General features: G+C 58.4%; 1 protein-coding gene across 1 annotated transcript in view; it reads left to right on the forward strand.

Moving 5' to 3' along the window:
• The window catches only part of LHPP (phospholysine phosphohistidine inorganic pyrophosphate phosphatase), a 126,328-nt gene extending 106,278 nt beyond the window's left edge, over nt 1–20,050 (forward strand). The window contains exon 7 of the mRNA XM_010993283.3: nt 19,210–20,050. Within this exon, the coding sequence (XP_010991585.2) occupies nt 19,210–19,306 (97 nt within the window). The 3' untranslated portion in view covers nt 19,307–20,050. The remainder of the gene's footprint in view (nt 1–19,209) is intronic.
• The last annotated feature ends 2,120 nt before the right edge of the window (nt 20,051–22,170 follow it).

Consider the following 22,170-nt stretch of genomic DNA (forward strand, 5'->3'; position numbering starts at 1 on the left):
CCTGAGACAGCCACTCTGTGACGGGTTAGGGGACCCCCCCCCCACCTTGCCACTCACTGTGCTGGTACTGGAACTTTGCCCCAGGCTAGGGCAGGGTAGCATCCATTTCATCTGCCCAGGTCTCCCCCACATCTGTATGCGGGGGCCTGTCCCAAGGGATGCACCCAGTGACTCAGCTGGAAAGGGGAGTGCCCTGGACCAGGAGATAGAGTAGGTCCAAGGCCCAGTATTGTCATTTATCTGGTTGGGGACCAAGGGGTTCACAGCCCCTTTCTGAGCCTACTTCCTGGTCCATAGAACAGAAGCCAGATCATAATCCTGCACAAATTGAGGGGCAGAACGTTCTTGTGGCATTGGCTGTGCCCTGTAATGTCCAAGAAGGCACTGGAGTTCTTAGCAAACACCATCCCCCACCTCTTTGCCGAAAACGGGATCCCTCCCCCAGATAGAAAAGGTCTCAACTGTCCTGAGACCCAAGATCACTGTTCTTTCGTGAAGCTTGCACCTGACCTGAGCATGAACATTCCTGTCTCCATGGCTCTGTGTGTGGGGAAGTCAGCAGCCTCCCAAGGGAAAATAAGAGCCAAAGGGAGGGCCAGGTGGATGTTGTGTTCACTGCTGTTTCAGGTTCTGAGCTTTAATTAAAGGGGAGGTGGGGCAAGAGGGACAGCTCCCCGCACCTTCCTGTCAGTGAGTATCCTGTTGGCGTCCTGGTGTGGAAGTGTGTCCTGAGTGTCCAGTTGGGGCCAGGGCTTACTGGGAGAAAAGACCATGCCAGGAAGGTCCATGCAGAATTGTGGAAAGAGGTGAATTTGGCTACCACAGGTGACATGGGCCATGTAGGCCACCATAGCACTGCATGGGGGCTCCTGGTGGTGGAGCAGAGTAGGGGGGATTCATTCATAGGCCCAGGGCCTGGGGGACAGGGTGGAATCCATCCCATCCGGAGGACTGGCAGCCTGACTTGCACTCCGGGAAGCCGGGGCTTCAAGGAGAACAGGTGGAGAATGCCAGGTTTAGGAAAAAGTCTGACATAGAAATTGAGGCTCAGAGAGGGAAAGAGACTTGCCTGATACAACACAGCCAGTGGCTGGCATTGTGCTGCCACCTTCATTTTACAGGGGTGGAAACTGAGTCACCAGGGCAGATTAGACCAGCCAGCCCCTAGGCCAGTCCCAGACCAGCTAAGTGACATCTCTGGGGGTGGGGTTCAGGCATCAGCATTTCTAACTGATCTTTTCAAAGAACCAGCTCTTTGTTTCAATGCTTTTCTCTGTTGTTTTTCTGTTTACAATTTCATCAATTTCTGCTCTGATCTTTATTATTTCCTTCCTCTGCTTGCCCGAGATTTATTTTGCTCTTCTCTTTCTGGTTTCTCAAGGTGGGAGCTAAAATGATGGATTTGAGATCTTTTCTCCTATGTAAGCATTTTAGTGCTATAAGTTTCCCTCTGGGTCCCGCTTTAGCTGCACCCTGCAGCTTTGATACCACACTGAGTCATTGTTCTAAGCCCCCCAGGTGATTCTGATAAGCAGCTGGATTTGAGAACCAGCATTCTCATCCCCTGTCTGATCTTGGGCCTCTGAAAATGGAACTGACAGCACTTCCCAGTCTACTTCCTGGGGTTCTGAGGAGGAAATTAGGCTTTGCCTGCTGAAGAACCTTGATTAGGGACAATTTTAAGATACTAGCAGGGCCATCTGCTCTGCTCCCTCCTTCCCCCACCTTGTAACACACTCTGGACAAGTTAATTCTTCAGTTTGTATAGAAAAATAAGTAAATAGCTGGAAGACTTGGGGGAGGGGTGATGAGGGAGAGGGGCCCTATTGGATGTTAAGCATAGTACAAAGCCTCAGTCACTGGAACAGTATAGTTCTGGCACACGCCTGGGCGGAAGGATCAGTGAGGGATGGCAATCCTAGGGTGCCAGGCCCTTGCCCCGCATCTGGTGCCCAGGAAGAACTAGCATTGCAGGTAGCATCTGGGGCCCTACTTTCCATAAGATCTTCAACCCACTCAGTACCCAGAGGAGGCGGGTTACCCTCCTTCTGCAGCCCCATGTACCTGAGCCCTTAAAATACACTGAGCCTAGGGCTCAGGTCCCAGAGGTCACTGGAGGGAAACAGGCTGAGAGGGTTGGGGGAAGATGAGTCACGGGAGTGTCCCCAAGTTGGGGAATGTCCTGGCCCCAGAATTCTGAGCCTAAACCATGGCCCATGGTCGGTTACTCCTTCCGGTCCTGTCTCTCCATCTAAAGAAGACAGTGACCCCTCTGAGGATCACTGAGCAAACGCGCCTACAGGCTGCCACCATCCCCACCCGCAGCCGTAGGGCCAGATGGGAGCTGCTTCCAGGGCTTTCTGGAGGCCAAAGGGCCAGCTGGTTTGGGACCAGTTTATGGCTTCTCAGTAAATCATGGGGCAGGACCAGGGTCTGAGGGAAATCAGAGCAGTGTTGAGTTAATGTTCTGGAGGAGCAGCTTGTCTTCCAGGGCTGGAGATGAAACTGAAGGAAACAAGGTTCCGTCTAGGAATCATCCAGGGAGCGGCGGCCCGCCAGGAGCCAGGGCAGCTTGGATGGGGTCCCTGCATACACAATCGGCCCAGTGTGGGGCACGCCGCCCCAGCAGGCTGGCATCCCCGGGGGCCGAAATGAATGGCCCCCTCAAAAATGGCAGCTTTGACCATTTACGAGGTGCCGTCTGGACTGTGATGAATGAGGTGGCGACTGTCAGCTTTTCGGGGAACCCGACCAGGTAGAAGGTGCTAAGTAAATACGGAGGAGAACTGCTGTTTCTCTTCAGGCCCTATGGTCTGTGCCTCAGTTTCCCCATCTACACCCACTCCCCAGTGCCTGGCCCCCATGTTGTAAGTGCAAGTGAGGGAGAGTCCTGGCAAGAAGGGAGCCCGGGAGCCCCTTCTGCTCCGGCCTCTGCCAGGGGATGGCCGGCTTAGCTCTCTAGAGGGACAGACTCATCCCATCTCAGTGCAGCCTCGCTGGGCTGCCTCAGGCCAGCCTCTGCCCCTCCCTGAGCCTCAGTTTCCCCACCTAAGAAATGAGGGGGCTGTACCCTGCAGTCCCTCCAGCTCCTGGGTTGGGGGCTTGTGTACCTTGTTTGGGTCTTGTTTTATTCAGTGGCTACAAGGAAGGTGCCAGCATTGGACTCAGAACAGAATCTTGAGTCCCAGCCCCGCCACATGCTGACATGTGGCCTGAAGCAAACCTCTCACTCCTGTCTGGAGGGCGAGATGTGACACTCTCCAGGTGGACCTTGATGAGGTGCTACCATGGACCCCCAGGGCTCTCTATCCCAAGGGCAGCGGGATCAGGCCTGACACTACGATAGTTGGGCAGAGGGTCCGGGGCAAGGGCCAGCCCTGGGTGGTCTCCAGGTGGCACTTGTGTGGTGTTGCAGGAACCGCTGGCCCCCGGGTCAGCTCGCCTCACCTGGGGGTGTTCTGTGATGAATAGGTATGCGCTACAGAGCAGGTGGCATTGGCCATGCCTGGCTGGGCTTTTGGCCCCAAGGTCAGGGCTGGCCTGGACTGCCCCTCCCATGGCTGGCGAACTGCTGGATCTAGGAGGAGCCACTGTGCCTCTAGTGTCTGGCCAGGCTGGAGCATGACCTTGACTTTCAGCCCCCTTAGTATCTTGGGTGAAGTGGTGCCAAGATAAGACCGGGAAGTTGGCTTTTATTATGATGTACATTAAGACAGCATCACTGCAGCCTCCAGGGGAACTTAGAGGTCGGTCCTACCCATTGTCCCACCACACTCAGACCGCTGTTTGTCTCCTCTGGGTTCCTGCCAGCTCCCTTCGGTAGCCATGGTCATGTGCGTGTACAACTCTCGCCTTCCACGTCCCCCTTCCCCTGACCGTTGCTCACAGCCGCATCATATTTTATGGAGCAGATAAACCATACTAGGCTTGATCACTCCCCCATGGTTGGACTGGCCTGGATTCGTTCCTTTTCTGTTGTAAATAGTGCTGTCGTGAATATCTCTATTGGACCTATTAGCTTCTGTCCTTCAATTCAGCAAACTTTTATTGAAAACCTTCCACGTGTCAGACTCTGAGGTCTCTTTAGAATTAAGTCTTTAGGAAAGATTTCCAGGAATGGGGTTGAAGAACTTGTTTTATTCTTTGTATGGATCTTAACACCTACAGCCAAATTACCCGCCGATAGATTGTTGTCAGCTTGCATTCCCCGGGTGGAGGACAGCAAGGAGAGTGTGTCTGCGCCCAGGGCAGGGTGCACGATGACAGACAGGCCGCACAGCCGCTGCGGAGTCACGTGCAGGGGGAAGGGGAGGCTGTCCCGGAGGCAAGGGTGCCACCAAAGAGCCTCACCCTGCGGGGGACAGTCCTCATGAACAGGTGCATCTGTTTCAGTGAGCAGCCCCTTGGAAGCACTTCTCGGTGCTCACGTAGGACGATCAGATCGTTTTTGTACCCCCGGCCTCTCGTCTGTGATGGCCGTTAGCACCGCTGCCTCGTCACCCAAGCGCTCATGCTGACTACCACTGGTCAGCCCGACCGCGCTGACTGTGAGCCCCCTGCTCAGCTGGGTGCTTAGTGCTCACTGTCCTGCTTGGTCAGCACATGGAGAACGGGAAGTCACCTGCTCGGGTGGGATGTGGACCCCGGCTGCATCAGCCCAGGGCCTGTGTGTGAAGTGCTCCCTCCAGGTCCTCCCCACTTTGCCACCCCCCCAGCCTCCAAGGGGCCAGGAGGGTCTCCCTACCTCCCTTTGTGCGTGAGGAGCTTATATTCCGAGCTCAGTGCAGATGGGACCAGGGATGCCGACTCTGGGAGGGCACTGACATCAGGAGCTGCTGTGAGGGAGCTGGATGCGGGTCCTTCTCCCCATTAGCACTGGAGGCCCCTAATTCTGGTTAGTAAGTAACAGGCTATTAACTTGGAACCCTCAGAATGCAGCACATTAGTGCTTGGTGCCCAACATCAAATGTTTCATTTGCTGTCTCATGTAATGGGGCCGGCTGCATCTTCATGATGGAATGAGCCCTCTCTGTGTGAGGGTGAGGGTCCCCCTTTGCCGTCGCATTGACCTCTGGGGGGACTTCTCCAGCACACAAGTCCCCCTACTCTGCAGGTGGATTGGCTCAGCCCCTTTCCTCCACGCAGGCATCCTCTGAGACCTGTCACGTGCAGGATTGGAACTGAACAATAAAATCCTGCATGGGGCTCATTAAACACACGCTCCAAAACTCCCTTGGCTCTGGGACCTCCCCCAGCTTGCCTTCTCTGCACCAGCCCGCCTAGGCCCGCCTGCCCTGTACCGTCTGTCTCCTGTCAGCCCCTGGGTGGGACTTCCATGCCCAGATGGGAGAAAGGAGTGGGAGAGCCAGGAAGGTCTGCTGAAGCCTCTGGTTTTATGAGTGGAGACTCCGAAGTCCAAAGAGAAGGGACTTCTCTGAACAAGGGGTGGCCAGGTGGGAACTCGGCAGCAAGTTTGGGACTAGCTGGTTCTGAACTTTGGCAGAACAACCCGGAGACCCACTGTGTCACATGTTAGGAAGTCAGGTGAGTGGGCTGAGCCAGTCTTGGAGCCATGTGAGAGCCACCTTGGAGTGAGATGGCCAGAGATTTGCTTGTAAGGGAAGAGTGACTTCTGAGCTTCTGCAGACCCTCTGCTGGATCCTCGCCATGCGTAAGTCCACGCGTGCCCTCACACAGGCAGGTACCAGACCCTCATGGCCTGTGCTGCTGGGAAGATTGTCCCTCATGAGCAGTCATCTGCTTCTGTGTAATCTACAGAGTTTCCCTCTTTGCTTTGACTGCCAGGGAACTCAAAGGTAATTTTGTTGGCTCAAACTCCTAGGCCTCTGTCACTATCCTAGTATAAACATCATTGTGTGCCTTTCCAGGCTATCTGGGACTCTTTATTTCATCCATATAGTTCTCTGTAGCAGAAGCTTGTTCTTTTTCACTGGTGTGTGTTGTTTCATTGTATGACTGGACAATTTATTTGTTCACTCTGCTGTTGGTGGACACTTGGGTTGTTTCCCATTTGGAGTCACCATGAACAGAGCTGATGGAATGTTCCTGTCCACGTCTCTCGGTGGACATGGCCTCATTTCTGTCAGGCACACACCCAGGATGGAATCGCTGGGTCACGTGAATGCATGTGTTTAGCATTAGGAGATACGTGCCAACTGTTTTTCCAGCACGCTGCGCCCTTCCGCACTCTCCCGCTGCGGTGAGAGCTCCTGTTGCTCACGTCCTGCCGGCACTCGGGGCTGTCCCAGTGAGCGTGTGGGCTGTACTGCTCTGGGGTTGCTTGTCCCTGATTACTCGTGACGCCGAGCACCTTTCTGAGCTCCCTGTGGCTGCTGGACCTCCTGGTTTGTGAAGTGCCAGTTTTGACCCTTTTAAGTGGAACACGCACAGCAAGTAGGTAAAGGCTGGTAGACCAGAAGTCGCATGTAGGCCCCCTGGGAGGCCATGGAGCTGACAAGACTGCACTTCTCAGCTCAGGCTGCATGGTCCACGGAAGGAGAGCGCCACACGTTGGTCCCCAAGCCCCGCCTGAGCTAACACACAGGATGGAGGTTCTGGGTGCGAGCCCTGCTCTATCATGAGCTCTGGGCAAGTTCCTCACCGGCCCCAAGCCTCGGTTTCTTCACCTCTCAAGGGGGGATGGGGTGCCACTTTCCAGGACAGCATGGTGCCCTGCCTATAGGAACCCTTCTCACCCACAAGACCCCCTGGCCCAGCCACCCGGGTCTGCGCCTGGTGGAGACAACACCAGGCCTCCAATGAGTGGGATGGTCCCACCCTCCGCCCTCAGGATCTGGAGGGACACCACCTCCCTGTGCCCTCCCTCTCTCCCGGGCCGCCTTGTGAGAACCTGAGCTTGGGTGTGCAGGCCCGGGGCAGGCTGCACTAGCCACAGGGTCTCCCTGACCTGATCTAGCCTCCAAAGGAGGGAGATGGGGGCATTTCTGGGGGGGCCGGGGAATGAGTGCCCCGCCCTGTGTCCCTGTGGATGGGGGTGCAGGTGGACTTCTCGGGGGATTTGGTTGTTGGAGAGCGCACTGAAAGGGGCTGGGCCAGCTTGTTTTAATCCGAACACACACCAGGTGTTCAACATGTTTTTATCAAAATATTCTGAACAGCTGTCAGGGGCTCCTCTGCTGCAAGGCCAGATGCCCAGCCCCCAGCAGGCCCTCCCTCTGCATGAGCGAGCCTTTGAGGTGGACCCCTGTCTGCCACCTGCCGCCTGCTCGCCCCAGCCCCCTGGCTCCTGGTGGGGTCTGGACCATGCTGTAGGTGCTTCTGGCAGGTTGGGAAAACAAACAGGCTTCCCAGCACTGCTCTGTGACCCTGGGCAGGACACTCACCCTCTCTGAGCCTCCACTTTGTCAGCTGTAAGGTGGGGGCAGTGGCACCTACCAGCTGGGCTGCTGTGCAAACCGAAGCAGCTACAGCATGTACGTTCCCTCACCAGGTCCCGACAGAAAGGGCACTCAGTGACTGTCACCATTATGAATAATATTATGAATAGAGCATCCCGTCAGCTTGAAGAAGTGGGCCCCAGGGGCGGGCTTCGGGGCACAGGCTGGGTCAGTGTCCTCCAGGGGCTGCCCCTGCCCTCTCAGAGGAGTCCAGAGTCCCCGGCACAGCCACACAGCGTCTGTGCAGCTCAGGATACCAGGCTTGCCCTCCCCTGCCGAGCAGGAACGCAGCGCCTGAGCAAAGCCTCCCTGAGATACGGGGTCCTCAGGGTCCACCTTGTCTGCCTGCTCTCTAGACACCGATCCCCAGGTGAGCTTCCCTGGAGCAGCTGTAGGCCTTGCCCCTCTCCTCTGGCCAGAGCAGCCCCGAGGGCTCCTCACCCAGCCCGGTCCAGCGCCTGCCATCCATCCGCCCACCCAGACTGCGCGTCTGCTGTGGGCACAATGGGGCATCGTCTTACTGCCCCTCGCTGCAGCCCGGGGAGGGGGCTTTGCTGCCGCACTTACAGATGAGAGAATCGAGGCTCCAAGCGTTTGTCTGAGGTCACACCGGTCAGGGCCCGCACAGGCCAAACCCCTGGTCAGGCACCCTCTGGCAGGCCCAGTGGGCAGGAAAGGGCCCACCCCTGCTCCCCTTCCCATGCCCTGGCCCCGGTGTGGTTGCAGTTAGGGACCTCTAGGGTCTGGCCTGAAATGCTTCCTGGGAACAAGAAAGGGGGAAGACAAGAGAAACTGCCCTGGCTGTTCCACAACCTCTGGGAGTCACAGGGGTGCATGGTGGCTGACAGCTCAGTCCTGGCTTGGGGTGCCCTGGGGGTTCCCTGCCTTGTAGGGAGCTGCATGTGCTCCGTAGACAGAGCCACCTGCTCTGGGGTGCTCTCCCCAGGACGCTGTTGGGCCCCCATTCCAGAAGGTCCCGACTGGGTTCCCGGGACCTGTGTCCCTGAGGTCTCACAGGTGTTCACTCATTCATTCCTTTATTCAGGGGGTAGGATGGGTCCTGGAGACCACTGGGAGGGGGGTGCTTTCTGAGTCAGGCCTCGCAGAGGGGAGTGGGTGTGCGAGGCTCTTCTAGGCACTGGCACGGACAGTTTGGGGAGCGTGACAGGATGAACGCCAGAGCCGGGGTAGGGGAGAAGTGGTGGTGGCTGGCGGGCTCTGGGTCAGCCGCCTGGGCCCTGTTAGGGAGACTGGATTGAATCTTGGTGGTGGTGGGAACCACAGGGTGATGGGTGCCCACCTGGACCCCTCAGACCCCTCACAGCTGTTTCTGTGCAGCCCCCAGCTCTCCTGTGCTGCTGCTTCCCACACCAGCACCTGCGGTTCTGCAAGGATGCTCGCTCAGGCGCTGGGGACTGCCGAGCCCGCAGGGGCCCAGTTCTGTAGTCCTGGGTGGCACCGGCTGGGAGACTCGCCTCTTAGGGTTCAGTTACACTGCTTACAGACAGGGCTGGCCCAGCCTGGCTCTTGGCATTTTCATGCTTCTAATAGTCTTGGTTTTGGGGAGAGGGCATTCATTCTGGGAAGTGGTTCTCCAGAAGGAAGATCTCTGTGGCCTGGGACCATCACCCAGACTGAGAGCTCCAGTGCTTGGGGACCCGACGGCAGGGCCTCCCCAAGGAGGTGGGGACCCAGAGTGCATGTGCCCCACATGCTGGGGCCTGGGGTCTAGGGAGGAACGGGATGGTGAGGCCAGGCCAGGGCTCCCAGGCCCTGAGGCTCAGACACTTGCCTTTCTGCCCATCACCCCTTGACTGTGGGGACAGACTGGCCCCCATGCCTAGATTTCTAGGACAGCTCGGGCTCCCAGGAAGCCAGATGCCTAGTGATGACACAGCTGGATGGTCAGAGGGAAGGAGGCCTTTGCTCACTTGCTCAGGCAGTTGGCTGACTGTTCCTGTTTCTGCCAGGAGCCAAGGTCTTATGCTGGGAGCGTGAGGCCACTGCAGGGATGCCCCTGACCTCGGGGAGCTCCCAGTCTGGAGGAAGCATCGCACCCATAACCAGACAACTGCAGTAGAGTGACAGGTGCTCTGATGGGGTCATCACAGGTGCCGTGGAACACAGAACAGCCAGCTAACCGAGGTGCGGCCTGGGGGAAGGGCTTCAGGAAGGGCTTCCTAGAGGAGGTTACTTGTTCCTTGGGACGTGAGTCCCAGACAGCCAGTGCTTTGGGGCAGGACAGCAAATTCAGAGACCTGCAGGGGCAGGCAGGAAATGTAATGGAGTGAACCGGGACTGGTCTAAGAATAGGGAGACACTAAAGAACGGTGGGGAGTGGGGTAAACTAGAAGCCACTTGCCCCATCAAGGGAGCAGCTGCCACACTGTAACAACTCATTTTTGCCTGCGGACTCCAGACCGTTGTTACTGAATCTTCTAGATTTTTAAAAGAAGCCAAATTTCCAGCTTCTGTGCAACTCTGGCCTCACTGTGCCTGTGAACTGGGCAACAGCTGGGGCAGGGTTGGGGGTTTGTCAGTGTGAGGGAGCCTCTGCAGCCCACCAACATGCCGTTGGGCGGCCATGCGGCACCACCCACTCGTTTTAGCACCTCCAGGTGCCTGCAGGTGATGAGCAGTAAGAACCACACAGGAAACAGCTGATGCGTGGGGTCGGTTCTGGTTGACAAGCTGCCACCAGGTTCCACCAGGCTGAAACATGCTGTAAACAGGCCTGTTTCCTCCCTGTGGACAGAGTGGCCCCAGGGTGGGTGCCAGGGTCCACGGTAAATCCCTCCCCACTGGGCTCTGGCCCCCACTGCCCTCTGCCTGCAACAGGCCTGGCCCTGGGTGTTGGTGACTGTGAGGCCTGGATAAAGGATTCTGGCATCTCCGTGGTTCTGCCCGGTGGAGGGCGGGCACCTAGACATGGGGAAGGCTGTGCAGCTCTCGGGACCCCCTGTGCAGCGCCAGTGTGAACTGTACCATTTCTTTCATGCTCCTTGTCAGTTTTTCACAAGTACCGTGCTGTCCCCACTGCATTAGCTGAAGCCTGCATACATTTCCAGGGCCCCCCTCTGCCCTGGAGCTGATCCAAAGGGAAGGTGCACCCCTACCCACAGGGCTCTCAGCGTGGCCGGAGGTTGACCAGCACATCAGTGATTCCCAGATGCAGAATCTGTGCCATGTACCAAGGGAAGAATCACTAAAATGAATCAGGATTTAAACCCACACAGAATTTAAGTCCCAGAACTGCCATGTACTGCCTGTGACTTCGGGCAAGTTTGTCCCCACCTGGCATCTGTGTCATCATCTCTAGAACAGGCCCCTCCTGGTGCCCACCATGGGACATCATGCAGGGTACAGGGGAAATGCTCCTCCAGGCCCGCCCACTGCAGCTGTGAGGCCGATGCCCTGTTGTCCCCATGTCCCTGTGGTGCAGCGCCTGTGAGCCAGGTGAGCTTTGCCCGCATCCCAGGACTTGCCTGCTGGCTGGCTGGGAGCTCTAGTCTGTGGCGGATCTTCCCCTGCCTCAGTTTCTGCACCAGGCCTCAGAGCCTCTGGGACTGGTCCCAGCACCTCCTTCTGCTGGGAGAGACTTCTGGTCCTTCCCCACTGGAGGATGGGTCAGCCAGGGTGGGGTTCTGGGCCCTGGGGCACCACCTGCCTGAAGGAAAGGGGCGTCCAGTTGGCCCAGCCCTGCCCCTCACCCCAGCTCATCATCGTCCAGATGAGGGTCAGACAGCAGGAGACAGTAGGGAAGGCTGCAAGGTGGGAAACACAGATGTGACCCTCCCCTCTCTCTGGGTGGCACCCTGGCTCACCCCTGCCCACACATGCACATGCAGGGAGGGCGTGTCTCCCAGATGATGGGCACAGGACCCTCCCGCAACTTTAGATCCTCCAACAAGCAGAGGCTGGAGACGGGGAGTGGGAGGCAGCCAACCTATGATGCCCTGCCCCCACCCCTAAGTCAGGCGCCCAGCTCCACTGTTAGTTCCCTGAGGGGCCTGGCCCACCAGGCCGCAAGTCACGCGGGGCCACCTCTGCCTTCTTACTTGCACAAAGACTCCATGGGGTGGGGTGCTCTGGGGGAAGCTTACCTCTTCCCTCTCCCCATGCCTGCCCGTTACAGATGAGCAGACAGCCAGACTGATGGGGGAGACCCAGGTGCCTGCCAGGAAAGGGAGCTCTGGGGCGAGCCGCCTCCCCCCGCAGAGCTCTGACCCAAGGGGAGGTCTTCGCCACCCAAACTGTTTTGTGTCCCCACTCTCTTTCCTGGCCAAGGAGCCATGGTCCTCAGAGGCGCCTGAGGTGAGGACTATCTTAGGCCTGAGTTTTTATGTCAGTATTTGTCCCTCCATGTGATTTTAAAGCAGCCTGCGAAGCCCCGTCTGTGTGAGCTGGTTGGGCCAGGGGAGGCCAGGTCTCTGCCATCGGTGGCAGGACGTGCCCTGGGTTGCAGGGTCCCTGGGTGGGGCTCGGGGGCTCTAGGCTGGCCTGTACCAGGGGTCAGGCAGAGGCTGGGCCTAGGCCGGTGTGACTGAGGGTGGGTGGTGGGAGACACAGGGGCCTGAGGCCTGAACAGGTTTCTGAGCGAGGACGGGGATCTGAGGCTGGAGCTGAGGACCATTCCAGGCAGGATGGCACAGGGCCTGGGACTTTGTCTCCAGGGTGACCCCCTTGCCAGCAGGGATCGTGTCAGAGTCCCCTTGAGACGCAGGGCTCAGTGGACCTTGGCAGGATGAGGCATGAGTTCCATGGGGAAGCGGCTCCTGCGTAAGCTTCTCCGTCAGCAGCAGGACCAGTGTTTCCCGGAGGCGCCTGGGGTGTCTGCCCGAGTCTGGGCCTGCCCTACCCGCCCTGCTCCGCCTCTGGGATCCATGGCCAACTGCGCCCTCCCGGCCACCCCAGTACAATGTCCCCTGCCGACAGCCAGCGCAGACCGGGCAGCACTGGCTGCCCTCTGGGTCCCAGCAAGCTGGTATCTTGACGGCGAGGGTCCTGGGCCAGCAGGTGGACGGCTGGAAGCCCTGGGTCATAGGCCTCATGTTTGGGCCATGGTTAGTGGCAGGAATCCCATAATCAGCCTTCAGAAAAGCGGGGACGAGGGCGGGTGGAGGCAGAGCCCTGGCGCCATCCTCCTGGCATTCGCTGGAGGCCATGTTGTGGCCCATACCATCTTAGAAACGACTACGCAGGCCCCTGGGTCTCAGACTCCCGGGGCTTGGATGGACCCTTTGTCCAGCCTCGTCACCTCCAGCCCCATGAATCAGAGCCCTCTGTCCTTTTCCTCCGACTTCGTCAGCACAGCCTGGAGTTGGCTTCAGTCTCAGTGGCGTCATCCTCCTGAAGCCCGTGCCCGGGTCCCTGAATTCACTTGGGCAGCCCGCCCCCAGTGCCCAGCCCTCAGCCACCAGGGGTGCGGCCGGCCCCTGCGAAGCAGATGGGGATAAGGACGCATGCCCCTCCCTGTGCGGGCAGTGCTGTGGCCTGCGGCCTCAGGGGCCTCTGTCCAGCCCTGTCCTGGAGCAGACCAGGGTGGAGAAGTGGCAGGTGGGTGGCACTGACTCCTGGAAAAGTTCTCAGGGAGAGGCTGCACCTGTGTCGCCTGGACAGAGGAGCCAGAGTGGAGGAGGTGGGCATGGAGACAGTCCTTACTGGGGTGTCCGGCCACCACCTTCCTTGGACTGGTACAAAGACTGCCTCTGTGAAGCCATCCAGGCCAGCGCAGAGATTGGCCTTGTTCTCTGCCTCTGCCATTCCGTCCTTCCCTCGGCTCATGGGGCGTGAGGGGGCGGAATAACTAATGATAGGCAGTGCCTTGCGGAGGGGGGGCCTTTGTTCATTCACTCGATGGGGGGACACTTCCTGGGTGCCTACTCTGGGCCATGCCTGTGTGGGCAGCCGCCAGGGGCAGGAAGCCTGGCCCCTCTCTCTAGGCAGCCAGGTCGGTAGGGCACCCTCAGTTGCCCAGCCAGATTGTTCAAGGGATAAGGGGCAATTTCTGGGTGCTCAGAAAAGAGAGCAACTTGCCATGTGAGGTGGAGCATAGAGTTGGTGTTGGGAACAAGTAGGTGAGGCCTTGGAGGATGAGTAGGAGTCTGCAGGTGGAGCAAAACCTAGTGATCATGCATTCCAGCACAGATAGGAGTGTGGGAGAGCATGGAATGTCTGAAGAATGGGGGGCCGTGGATGCAGGGTGGCTGAGAGGGTACCCAGTTAGGACAGACTCATCCACTCTGCTGGGGAGCTGGGCTGTGACGTGGGCAATAGGGAGCCACAGCAGAGTTAACACAGGAGAGGTGGAAGCTGCAGAGGAAAGAGGGAGGATCCACTCAGACTCAGCCCGAGATACCCGGACACCACCCATACACAGGAGCCCAGGAGAGCAGAGGAACCCACTGCTCCTCAGACAACTGCCCAGGGAATCTGCCTCCGCCTCCAACTTTAGGAAAAGACCTGAGGGCTGTGCTCAAATGTATGGGTGGGGGGTGTGGGGATCCCAGCCTCATGCCCCCTTTTCTGGAAGCTTCCCTGACCCCCACATGTCCTCCCGTAAATTCCCTTAGATCCTGTGCCCTTTCCTTTCCTTCCCAGCCCCTGTCATGTCTGTCTGGGTCTGGACGGTGAGCCCTGGGAGGGCAGAGGGCAGGAGGCTGATGCCCACATTGGCTGCAGGGCCCCCAGCTGCAGGCAGAGTGCCAAGTGCTTCATTCTGAGTGGCCCTGAGAGCCAGGCCACATGGCCACCTTACCGATAAGGAAAGTGAGGCTCAGGGAGGTGAAGAGACAGCTTGTTGGGGACAAAGCAAAAAGCCCACCCTGTGTGGGCCTGCGGCAGGGGAGGGGCAGCCCCATGGGGGCCCTGTGGGTGCAGGGAAAGGGAGCCTCCCCTAAGTCAATGGGGCAGAGGGGTAATCGGGCACACATGGTCCTGCTCAGGGACACAGCCCACTCTCTGCCCAGGAGACTGCTGTCTCTCTCCCCCACCTCTGTGTGCTCCCTGTCTCCTCCTTTCTGTTTCTCTCTCACTTCGGTCCCTCCATCCCTCTCTCCTCTCCCCTCCCTCCATGTCTCCACCCCGCTTTCTTCTACCTTCTTTCCTGTTGCTCTGTTTTCTCCCCTCTGCCTGCGTCTCTCTCCCCTCCTCCCCTCTATCTTTCTTCCTGTCTCTGCCTTCCCTCCTCCTCTCTCTTCCTCTGAGTGTCTCTCTGTGTCCTTCTGTCTTCCCCTCTCCCAGCCCAGCTAAGCACTCCGCTCCCCTTCCCCGCTTATCCTGCTCTGCCCAGGCAGGGCCTGCTCAAGGCCGGGAGGGAGTCACTCGGCTCCTTTGTCCATCACCCTCTGCCAAAGGGCATGTCTTTGCTGGGTTTCTTCAGCCCTTGTAGTGTGACACCTTTGAGGCCCCATGGGTCGCGAGTCATTGGCCAGCGTGGATGGGCGCTTAAAGCCCGCCAGCTGCCCAGGGTCTCTCCTGCCCAGTCAGGCCAAGCAGAGCTGTCTCAGGGGCCTCAGGGTGGGCAGGCCCGGAACAAGTTCCCTCCACGTAGCAGCTCCCTGAGAGCCGCGGCCCACGGCAGCATCAGGTAATTAAGACGTAAAAGTCCATGATTTCCTCTGTGTGTTGGCAAACAGCGGCCGGCTGCTAACGCAGTCCTTTCTTTGAATAGATTCTTGAATATAAATGATCTGTAATTAAACGTAATTAGTTCTGTACCCATTCAGCTCGGTACCGTATGCCGAGTGTGGCCGCCTGGAATCTTACTACAAAGCATCTTCTTTTATGAGCTGATTTCTTGTTCCGTTTCAGGGTCAAGTTCATTTGAGTGGACAGTAAACCTGTCCCAAGGGCCCAGTGAAGGTCCTAGGAGGGCGGTTCTGGGACCAACTGCCCAGGAACTTGGATGACGAGTCAGGGTGGGGGTGTTTGCTGGAGGAAGTCTGATCTGCTTTGAGCTGCCACTGACCTCACTGTCCTGGAGAGAAAAGTCAGGAATCTGATGGGAACTGGTAGGAGGGGCACAGAGTGGGGACAAGAGGTGTCAGCACCAGGGCAGGCATGTCCTGAAGGCGTCCCACTCCCCCAACCATCCCCCCGTAAGTGGGGACTGGGGCACCCCCCCATGTTGGTGAGCAGGACCTCGGGGCTGTCCTTTGGCCCCAGGAGCAGCTAAGGGAAGCCCGCAAGGGCGCATCACGGGCAATACAGAACAGGCCAAGGGCACTCCGGCCACTGGGATGTCCCCTGGGGTCCTGGTCCCAGCCTCCCTGCCCCTCCTACTCCAAAGCCTATGGTTCCACATACCCACACCCCCCACACACACCAAAATCACTCTGTCTTCCCTGTACCTCAAATGCTGATGTGTATCTGTCAGTCCCCCTGCCGGCCTTTGTGCCCAGGGCAGGGTCCAAGGCCGGGTCACAGCCAGCCTCCAGCCCCAGCCTGGTTCACAGCGCCCTCTCGACAGCTTGCTGAGTCCTCTCTGGTCACGATCATGGTGCTGAACGCCTGCCCCTGGCCTGCTCCCTTCAGCCTCGCGGGTCCCCTACACTCCTCACGGGAGCCTGTGTGTGTGTCCTGTTACTGCCTCCATCCAGAGAGACACACCGCCGCTCAGAGCTGGGCGGTGCTCACCCTGAGTCACCAGGTGGGTCAGGGATGGAGCCATGCTTATGCTCAGGGCACAGATGAGTAAACTGAGGCAGGACAGTTTGCCAGGGGAGGACTTCCTGCCAGTTTGGGTGCTCTGTCTCAGAGGGCCCCTCCCACCCACCTGCCGGCCTCCCTGGCTGTGCCCCAGCCAGGCCAGCCCCATCTCAGATGGAGAGAAGAATCCCCTCCCCCACCTCCAGAAGGATTGGGGGTCAGGGCCAGGCAGCAGCCGCAGGGTAACCTGGTACCCTTCTCCGAGACTCTCGGTCTGTACCAGGGAGGGCGTGTCAGCACACCAGGAGGGCCTGGGCGGAGGGTGCTGGGTTCCCAAGAAGGGAGACCCTCCCATTGGAAGGGCTGTCCACAGAGACCCTGGGCGGCTGGGGGCCATGGGCGCCCACTTCTGGGAGGACGGAAGGGGAGTGCCCACGACGGGCAGACCGCCAGAACCAGGGGTCTGCAAGCAGAGGCCCCAGGGGCATCTAGTTGAGGCTTGTGGGCCACGTGTGGTCTCTGTTGCACATACTCTTCTTTTTACAAAGTTTTAAAAATATAAAAACCACTCTTAGCTCAAGGGCTGTACCAAAACAGGCTGCTGGCAGGATTTGACCCAAAGGCCATAGAAAATAGCCATAATGATGGGAAATAGACACCCTGTATTTGTGAGATTAAATGTGACTTTTTCATTAAATTTTCGAGGTATAATATACCTCAAGAGTATGTTATATATGCATATAAAGTGAACTAAAATGAACAGCATGATGCATTTTCCCCCATGTGCCACCCCTGTAACCACCACCCGGTCAAGTTCTAGAACACTGCCAGCACCCCCATCCCATCCCCCCAGGAAGGAACCATCTCCTGGTCTCAGCACTGGAGACTGGCTGTACCTGTTCCCGAACTTGATACAAACAGGCTGTCCAGTTTGGGTTCCTTGAGCCTGGCTTCTTCTGCCCGTCATGGTGTCTATGGGTGACGGCGGACAGACATTGCAGAGTGGAGGGGAGTTCATTGTGGATGGTGGTGTCCTGGGCTGTTCTGACATGCGCACATCCCATCCTCTGTTTTTCCATTCTCCTATTGATGGACATTTGTGCAGTTTCTGCCTTTTTGCTACTGACGGAAGCTGCTTGGAACATTTTAGTACTTGTGTTTTGGTGAACACGTCTATGCATTTTTGTTGTGCTGTATACTTGAACTGGAATTGGTGGGTCATAAGTAGGTACCAACACGGTTTTCCTGAGTGTGTGCCATGTACAACCTTTTGATATTAACAAGTGTGTATTTCAGCACTAACATGGGAATAACAGAGATCTTAAATTCCTGTGTTCACTGAATTGTTTGGGTCTGGGAAGAGCGAAATAATAATCCCTTAAAACACCTCCGCTGGCACGAGAGAGTAGCTGATCCGGTGGGTGGTGGTGAGGGTCCCTGTCCACTAGTCCCCTTGTCCCCAAGGCTTACATTTGGGGCCCCACCTTTGGGGGAGTCATGCACCCCCTGGGGTGCCTGTCTGTATGTTGATCCACGAGCTGCAGGGTGGCCACATGGAGGAGGCGGGAGGACCAATGTCCGCTGGCCCTGGCATCTGTCCGTGGCCTCTGCTTGGGGTGGGCGCTGCCCACCTGGGACCTTCCTGGAGGGGTGGGAATGTCCAGCAGCCATGCATGTTCCTGGAGGCTCTGACACCCAGAATAATGGCCCAGAGTCAGAAGAACCAGGTCAGATCCCAGCTCTGCTCTCCCTGCCACATGGCCTCAAGCAGTCCTAAACCTCTCTGGGCCCCCATTTTCTCACCTGTCGGAGGGGGCACCTGCCTCCTCCCCGAGGATGGAAGGAGAAAATGATGAGACGTGTGAAGGCCCGGGGATGTGGGCAAGCGAGTGGGGTTCCCCAGGCTGGGGCAGGGGACAGGGCAGAGCCAAAGGTGGGCCCTCCTCAGTCACCAGGAGCATCCACTTCCCTCCCTACTCCCCCAGCCCCTGCCCAGGTCCTGCGCCTCAGCAGCCTCTGGGGAGGTGGCCTCCAGGCCACTGGGCTAAGAACTCTTTGAAAGAAAAGGTGCCTTTGCCCATGACAGCCATTTTAAGGTCAAGTGCTCTACAGACGCCAAAGCCTTCAAAAGGGACAACTTGACTTTTAGGACATTGTCAGAACCAGCTCCAGCCGCCTCCTCCAGACTGGGGCGGGGGCCTCCGTGGCGGTGGCCGGGCTGCTGCCTCGGGCTTTCCCCAGGCGCTCGGCCAGACCGTGGGGTGGTCCGAGCAGTAGGCCCTCGGCGTGGGAGGTTGCACGGGGCGGTCCCCACCCCCACCAAGCTCCAGCCTGTGAGCAGCGGGGAGGGCCCTTCCTGTCACCAGAACCTCATGCTCTGGTTCACAGCCCCCTAGGCTGCCCACGGCCCTGGGGATGAGGTCCCAGCTCCTCCCACAACTGTCAGGACTCAGGGACGTCCCCTGGAGCCCACTGAGCCCCTCCTGTGGCCAGGGCTGCAGTCCCGTTACAGTTCTCCTTTCCCCACCCCCACATGTCCACCTGGAGCCCTGCTCAACTTCAGGACTCAGCCCACAGCCCCTCCTCCATGAAGCCCCCACACGGGGTCCCCCTGGCGCTTCATGGACCTCACAGGCACCTGCATGTATCGTGTGGCCTCATTCCCCTTGTTCTCAGCATCCAGCCAGATCCCAGGAAATACCTGGAAGGGATGGATGAGGGATTTGGAAGGTTCTAGCCCCTCAAATCCCAGCCAGAGAGTAGCTTTGCAAGGAGCCTTCCTCTGCTGGGCAGGAAGCTCAGAGCAGGATTGAGCTCAGAGCCCTACTATCAAGGATGTGGTGGCACGGACGGGGCAGGGGCCAGTGGTCACTCTGCCACAGGACTCCGAGCAAGCTTCCAACAGAAGGGGAGGTGTCCAGGTGGAGGGAACAGTCAGGAGGGAGGTGTGTGGGACCAAGTAAGGGTGGCTGGGACTGGGGTGTGGGACAGCCATTGGCCACAAGCCAGGCTGCCTGACGGGGCACCGAGGGGCCTGGAAGTTTCCCAAGGGCAACGCCAGGCCTGTGCTAGATGCTGGGAGACAGCGGCTTCAGATGGGTCACTATGGGCTTACTGACTGACCTGTGGTCCTGCCCTCCAGGCCCAGTGATGAGCACCATCCAGAAGTAAAGGCTGATGGGTACGTGGACAACCTCGCGGAGGCCGTGGACCTGCTGCTGCAGCACACAGACAAGTGACGGGCCTTCTGGGAGGGCCCCTAGCCTCCTGCCACCCTTCCCTGTGCCCAGACCACGCAAGGCCCTGTCCCCTGCCCTGGACAGGCAGGTGAAAGGGGCCAGCCAGGCAGTTCGGGGCTGCCCTGTTCCTGGGCCTGAGCCACCAGCCCCTCCTCTGCTTCCCTCTGCAGACCCTCCCCCCGCCCCAGTCACACCTCCCAGCTGCCTGGGCAGAGTTTGATCCCCACCTGATGGCCTGTCCCCTGCCTGTGCGTCCCTGGTGGAGTCAGGAGGTGGGGCAGACCTGTTGAATCCCTGAGCCTTTTCACTCTCCATTCCCACCAGATCCTTTAAATGCTCCACCGAATTGGACTCAGGTGTTTGCCCACTGCCTCTTATCAGACCGTCCTGGCATTTTAGGGAGGTGCTTGGAGAAAGCAGAGTCCTCCCGTGCACCGTCCTCGCAGCCCAGAGCTGAGCCCGCCTCCCCGGGACTGCCCAGCGGCCCTGGCCCCCAGCCACTGTCAGAGTGGACACTCAGCATTCCCCACGCATCCCCTACTGATGCAGCCACCCTTTTCTCATCCCAAGTCACCTCTGGAGCAAAATGGAGCACTCTGAAGACCACCATCCTACAGAGCAAGAATTGTAACCTCTAGAATCCAGGTTGCAGGCAGAGAGTACTTTCTGGAGCCTCAACTCCGAATGTGTCACACCCAGGGTGCGCAGGAGGACACTAACGGGTAATAAACTCTGCCCTGACCAGCGGTGACTTGGGCTTCGACTGCACGGGGGTGGGAGGGGGCACCGTCCTTGTTCCTGCCATGTGCTTGACCCTCTAAACATCAGGGGGCCAAGGTCCTGAGACACCTCACCTGCCCCAAACTCTTGGTTTAACAGGCGGGGAAAGTGAGGACCCATGGGGACCAGGTGGACCTTCCCTCATGGAGCAGCCCTGAGGCCGGGGCGGTGAGCCACGGCTTCCCCAATTCACTCACAGCCCAGGTTTCAGGTTTCAGAATCAGTCAGCAGAACAGATAACTTGATTGCTCTGTTCCTCCCCAAATTCAGTGCAGAAGCCACTGACAAATCTTGGGAGACTCCTCCTAAGAGAAGTCCTGAGTCCTCCATACAAGATTTCCATTAAATGAAGGCAGACAAAGATTTAAAAGCTAAACCCGGAACCCGAGTTCCCTGGAACAGGAGCCCAGGGCCAGCGGGGGCTGTGCTGTCCCCAGGCTGTGCCCGCCATTCCGGCCACCATTAAATCAGGATTCGGAAGATATGATGGTGGCTGAGTCTTTTCATCAAAATGAGGGACCACCGACCAGGCTGGTGTCATTGGCTTGCAAGGGAGGAGGGACGTTTGGCCTATTAGCTGGAAAACATGCAAATCGCCTGCTCCTGGATGGAGTCCCTAATTGCAGCTCGTTAGGCGATCAGCCGGGCGGTCAGCAGACATGCAGTGGGCGGCTGCTCACCGGGGCCCGGAGGGCAGTGACTGTGTGGGGACTGGCCGCAGCCTTCTGTTTGGTTTATTTCCTTTTCCCTTTCTTTCCTTTTTCGTGGGCTGCCCCTTCCTGCTGTCCTTGGCAGGGGCTTGCAGCCAGGGCGGTGCAGCCCTGGAGGAAGGAGGCTGGTGGTCTCACTCTCTGTGGTCAGGTGGAGCCTCCCCTTAATGGCTGCTGCCCAGGAGTGGGGACAGAGACGGTGTCAGAAGGACAGCAGGCACAGAACCTCTATCTTGGGCAGAGAACATGCTACCCCCGCCAAGCTATGGGTTCAGTGACATGGACACTGTTGTTGCCCCATTTTACAGATGAGGAAACTGAGGTGCAGAGAAAGTGACTTGCCTTGGCCCAGCAACTGGCAAAGGCAGAGCTGAAGCACGAATCAAGGTCTGACCCTGTATCCGATGCCCCTTCTAGTCCCTTCCACAATCCCCCCATGGGGATGTGGCCTGTGGTGGCCCCAGTGGCTGTGACTTTCCAGGCGAGCTGGCACACTGGTATCCTCTCTCTGGAGACAAAATGTTCCTCAGAATTGAGGTCCAGCCCTACTGCACCTCAACCACCTCACCCTTTCCTCTACAGGCGTTTGCCAAGCGCTGTCAGGGACCAGGCCACACCAGGGTGCCCTGTTACCTGGCTGGGGATGATGACCCATGTCCTGCTGCCACCCAGGGTGGCCATGCTGCCCAGAAGTGAGGCTGACCTCCCTCACCCCTGGGTCCTTCCAGCTGCCCAGCTCCAGCCTGTGGCAGACCCTCCTTCCACACCCCTAAGCAGGGCGGGCACAGTTCTCAGGCCAGGGACAGACAGAGCCACTGACCACAGGTGGGGCTGGAGTTCGGGGTAGGCAGTGGACTAAGGACCTGTCTGTGGTCAGGAGATGCACCCAGATGTGCCACACGGCCAGCAGAACGTTCCAGGCTTGGGGGGCACCCAGCAGACCCACTGTCAGAAGGGGTCGGGTGGGCAGGGTGGAGAGGAGGGCAGGCTGGGGACACAAGGGCCTCTCCTACCTCCAGATCTTCCAACTTGAGGGTCCACAATTGTACCAGCCTGCGTGAAAACCCCAATCAAACTCAGTTAATCCAGCAAGAGTTTTTCATCCCATGTGACTTCCAAGTCCATCTGGGTCCCAAGAAATTCCCAGACTGACCCCGGGACAGGGCAAAGGCAGCCCCACCCAAACTCCCACAAGAAGAGAGGGGATGGCACCTGGGGGATGGGAACGCAGGGAGGTCCACGCTGTCAACCGTCTGACAGGCGCTGGGAGCTGGGCTGAGGGGTCCAAGCCCTCCCAGCAGGTGCACACCCACCGCGGCGCCCAGGTGGCGTCAGCGTCAGCGCTTCTCTCCCCTCCAGATCAGGTTGAACAAG

This window comes from Camelus dromedarius, chromosome 8 (genome assembly GCF_036321535.1).
Source record: "Camelus dromedarius isolate mCamDro1 chromosome 8, mCamDro1.pat, whole genome shotgun sequence".
NCBI lineage: Eukaryota > Metazoa > Chordata > Mammalia > Artiodactyla > Camelidae > Camelus > Camelus dromedarius.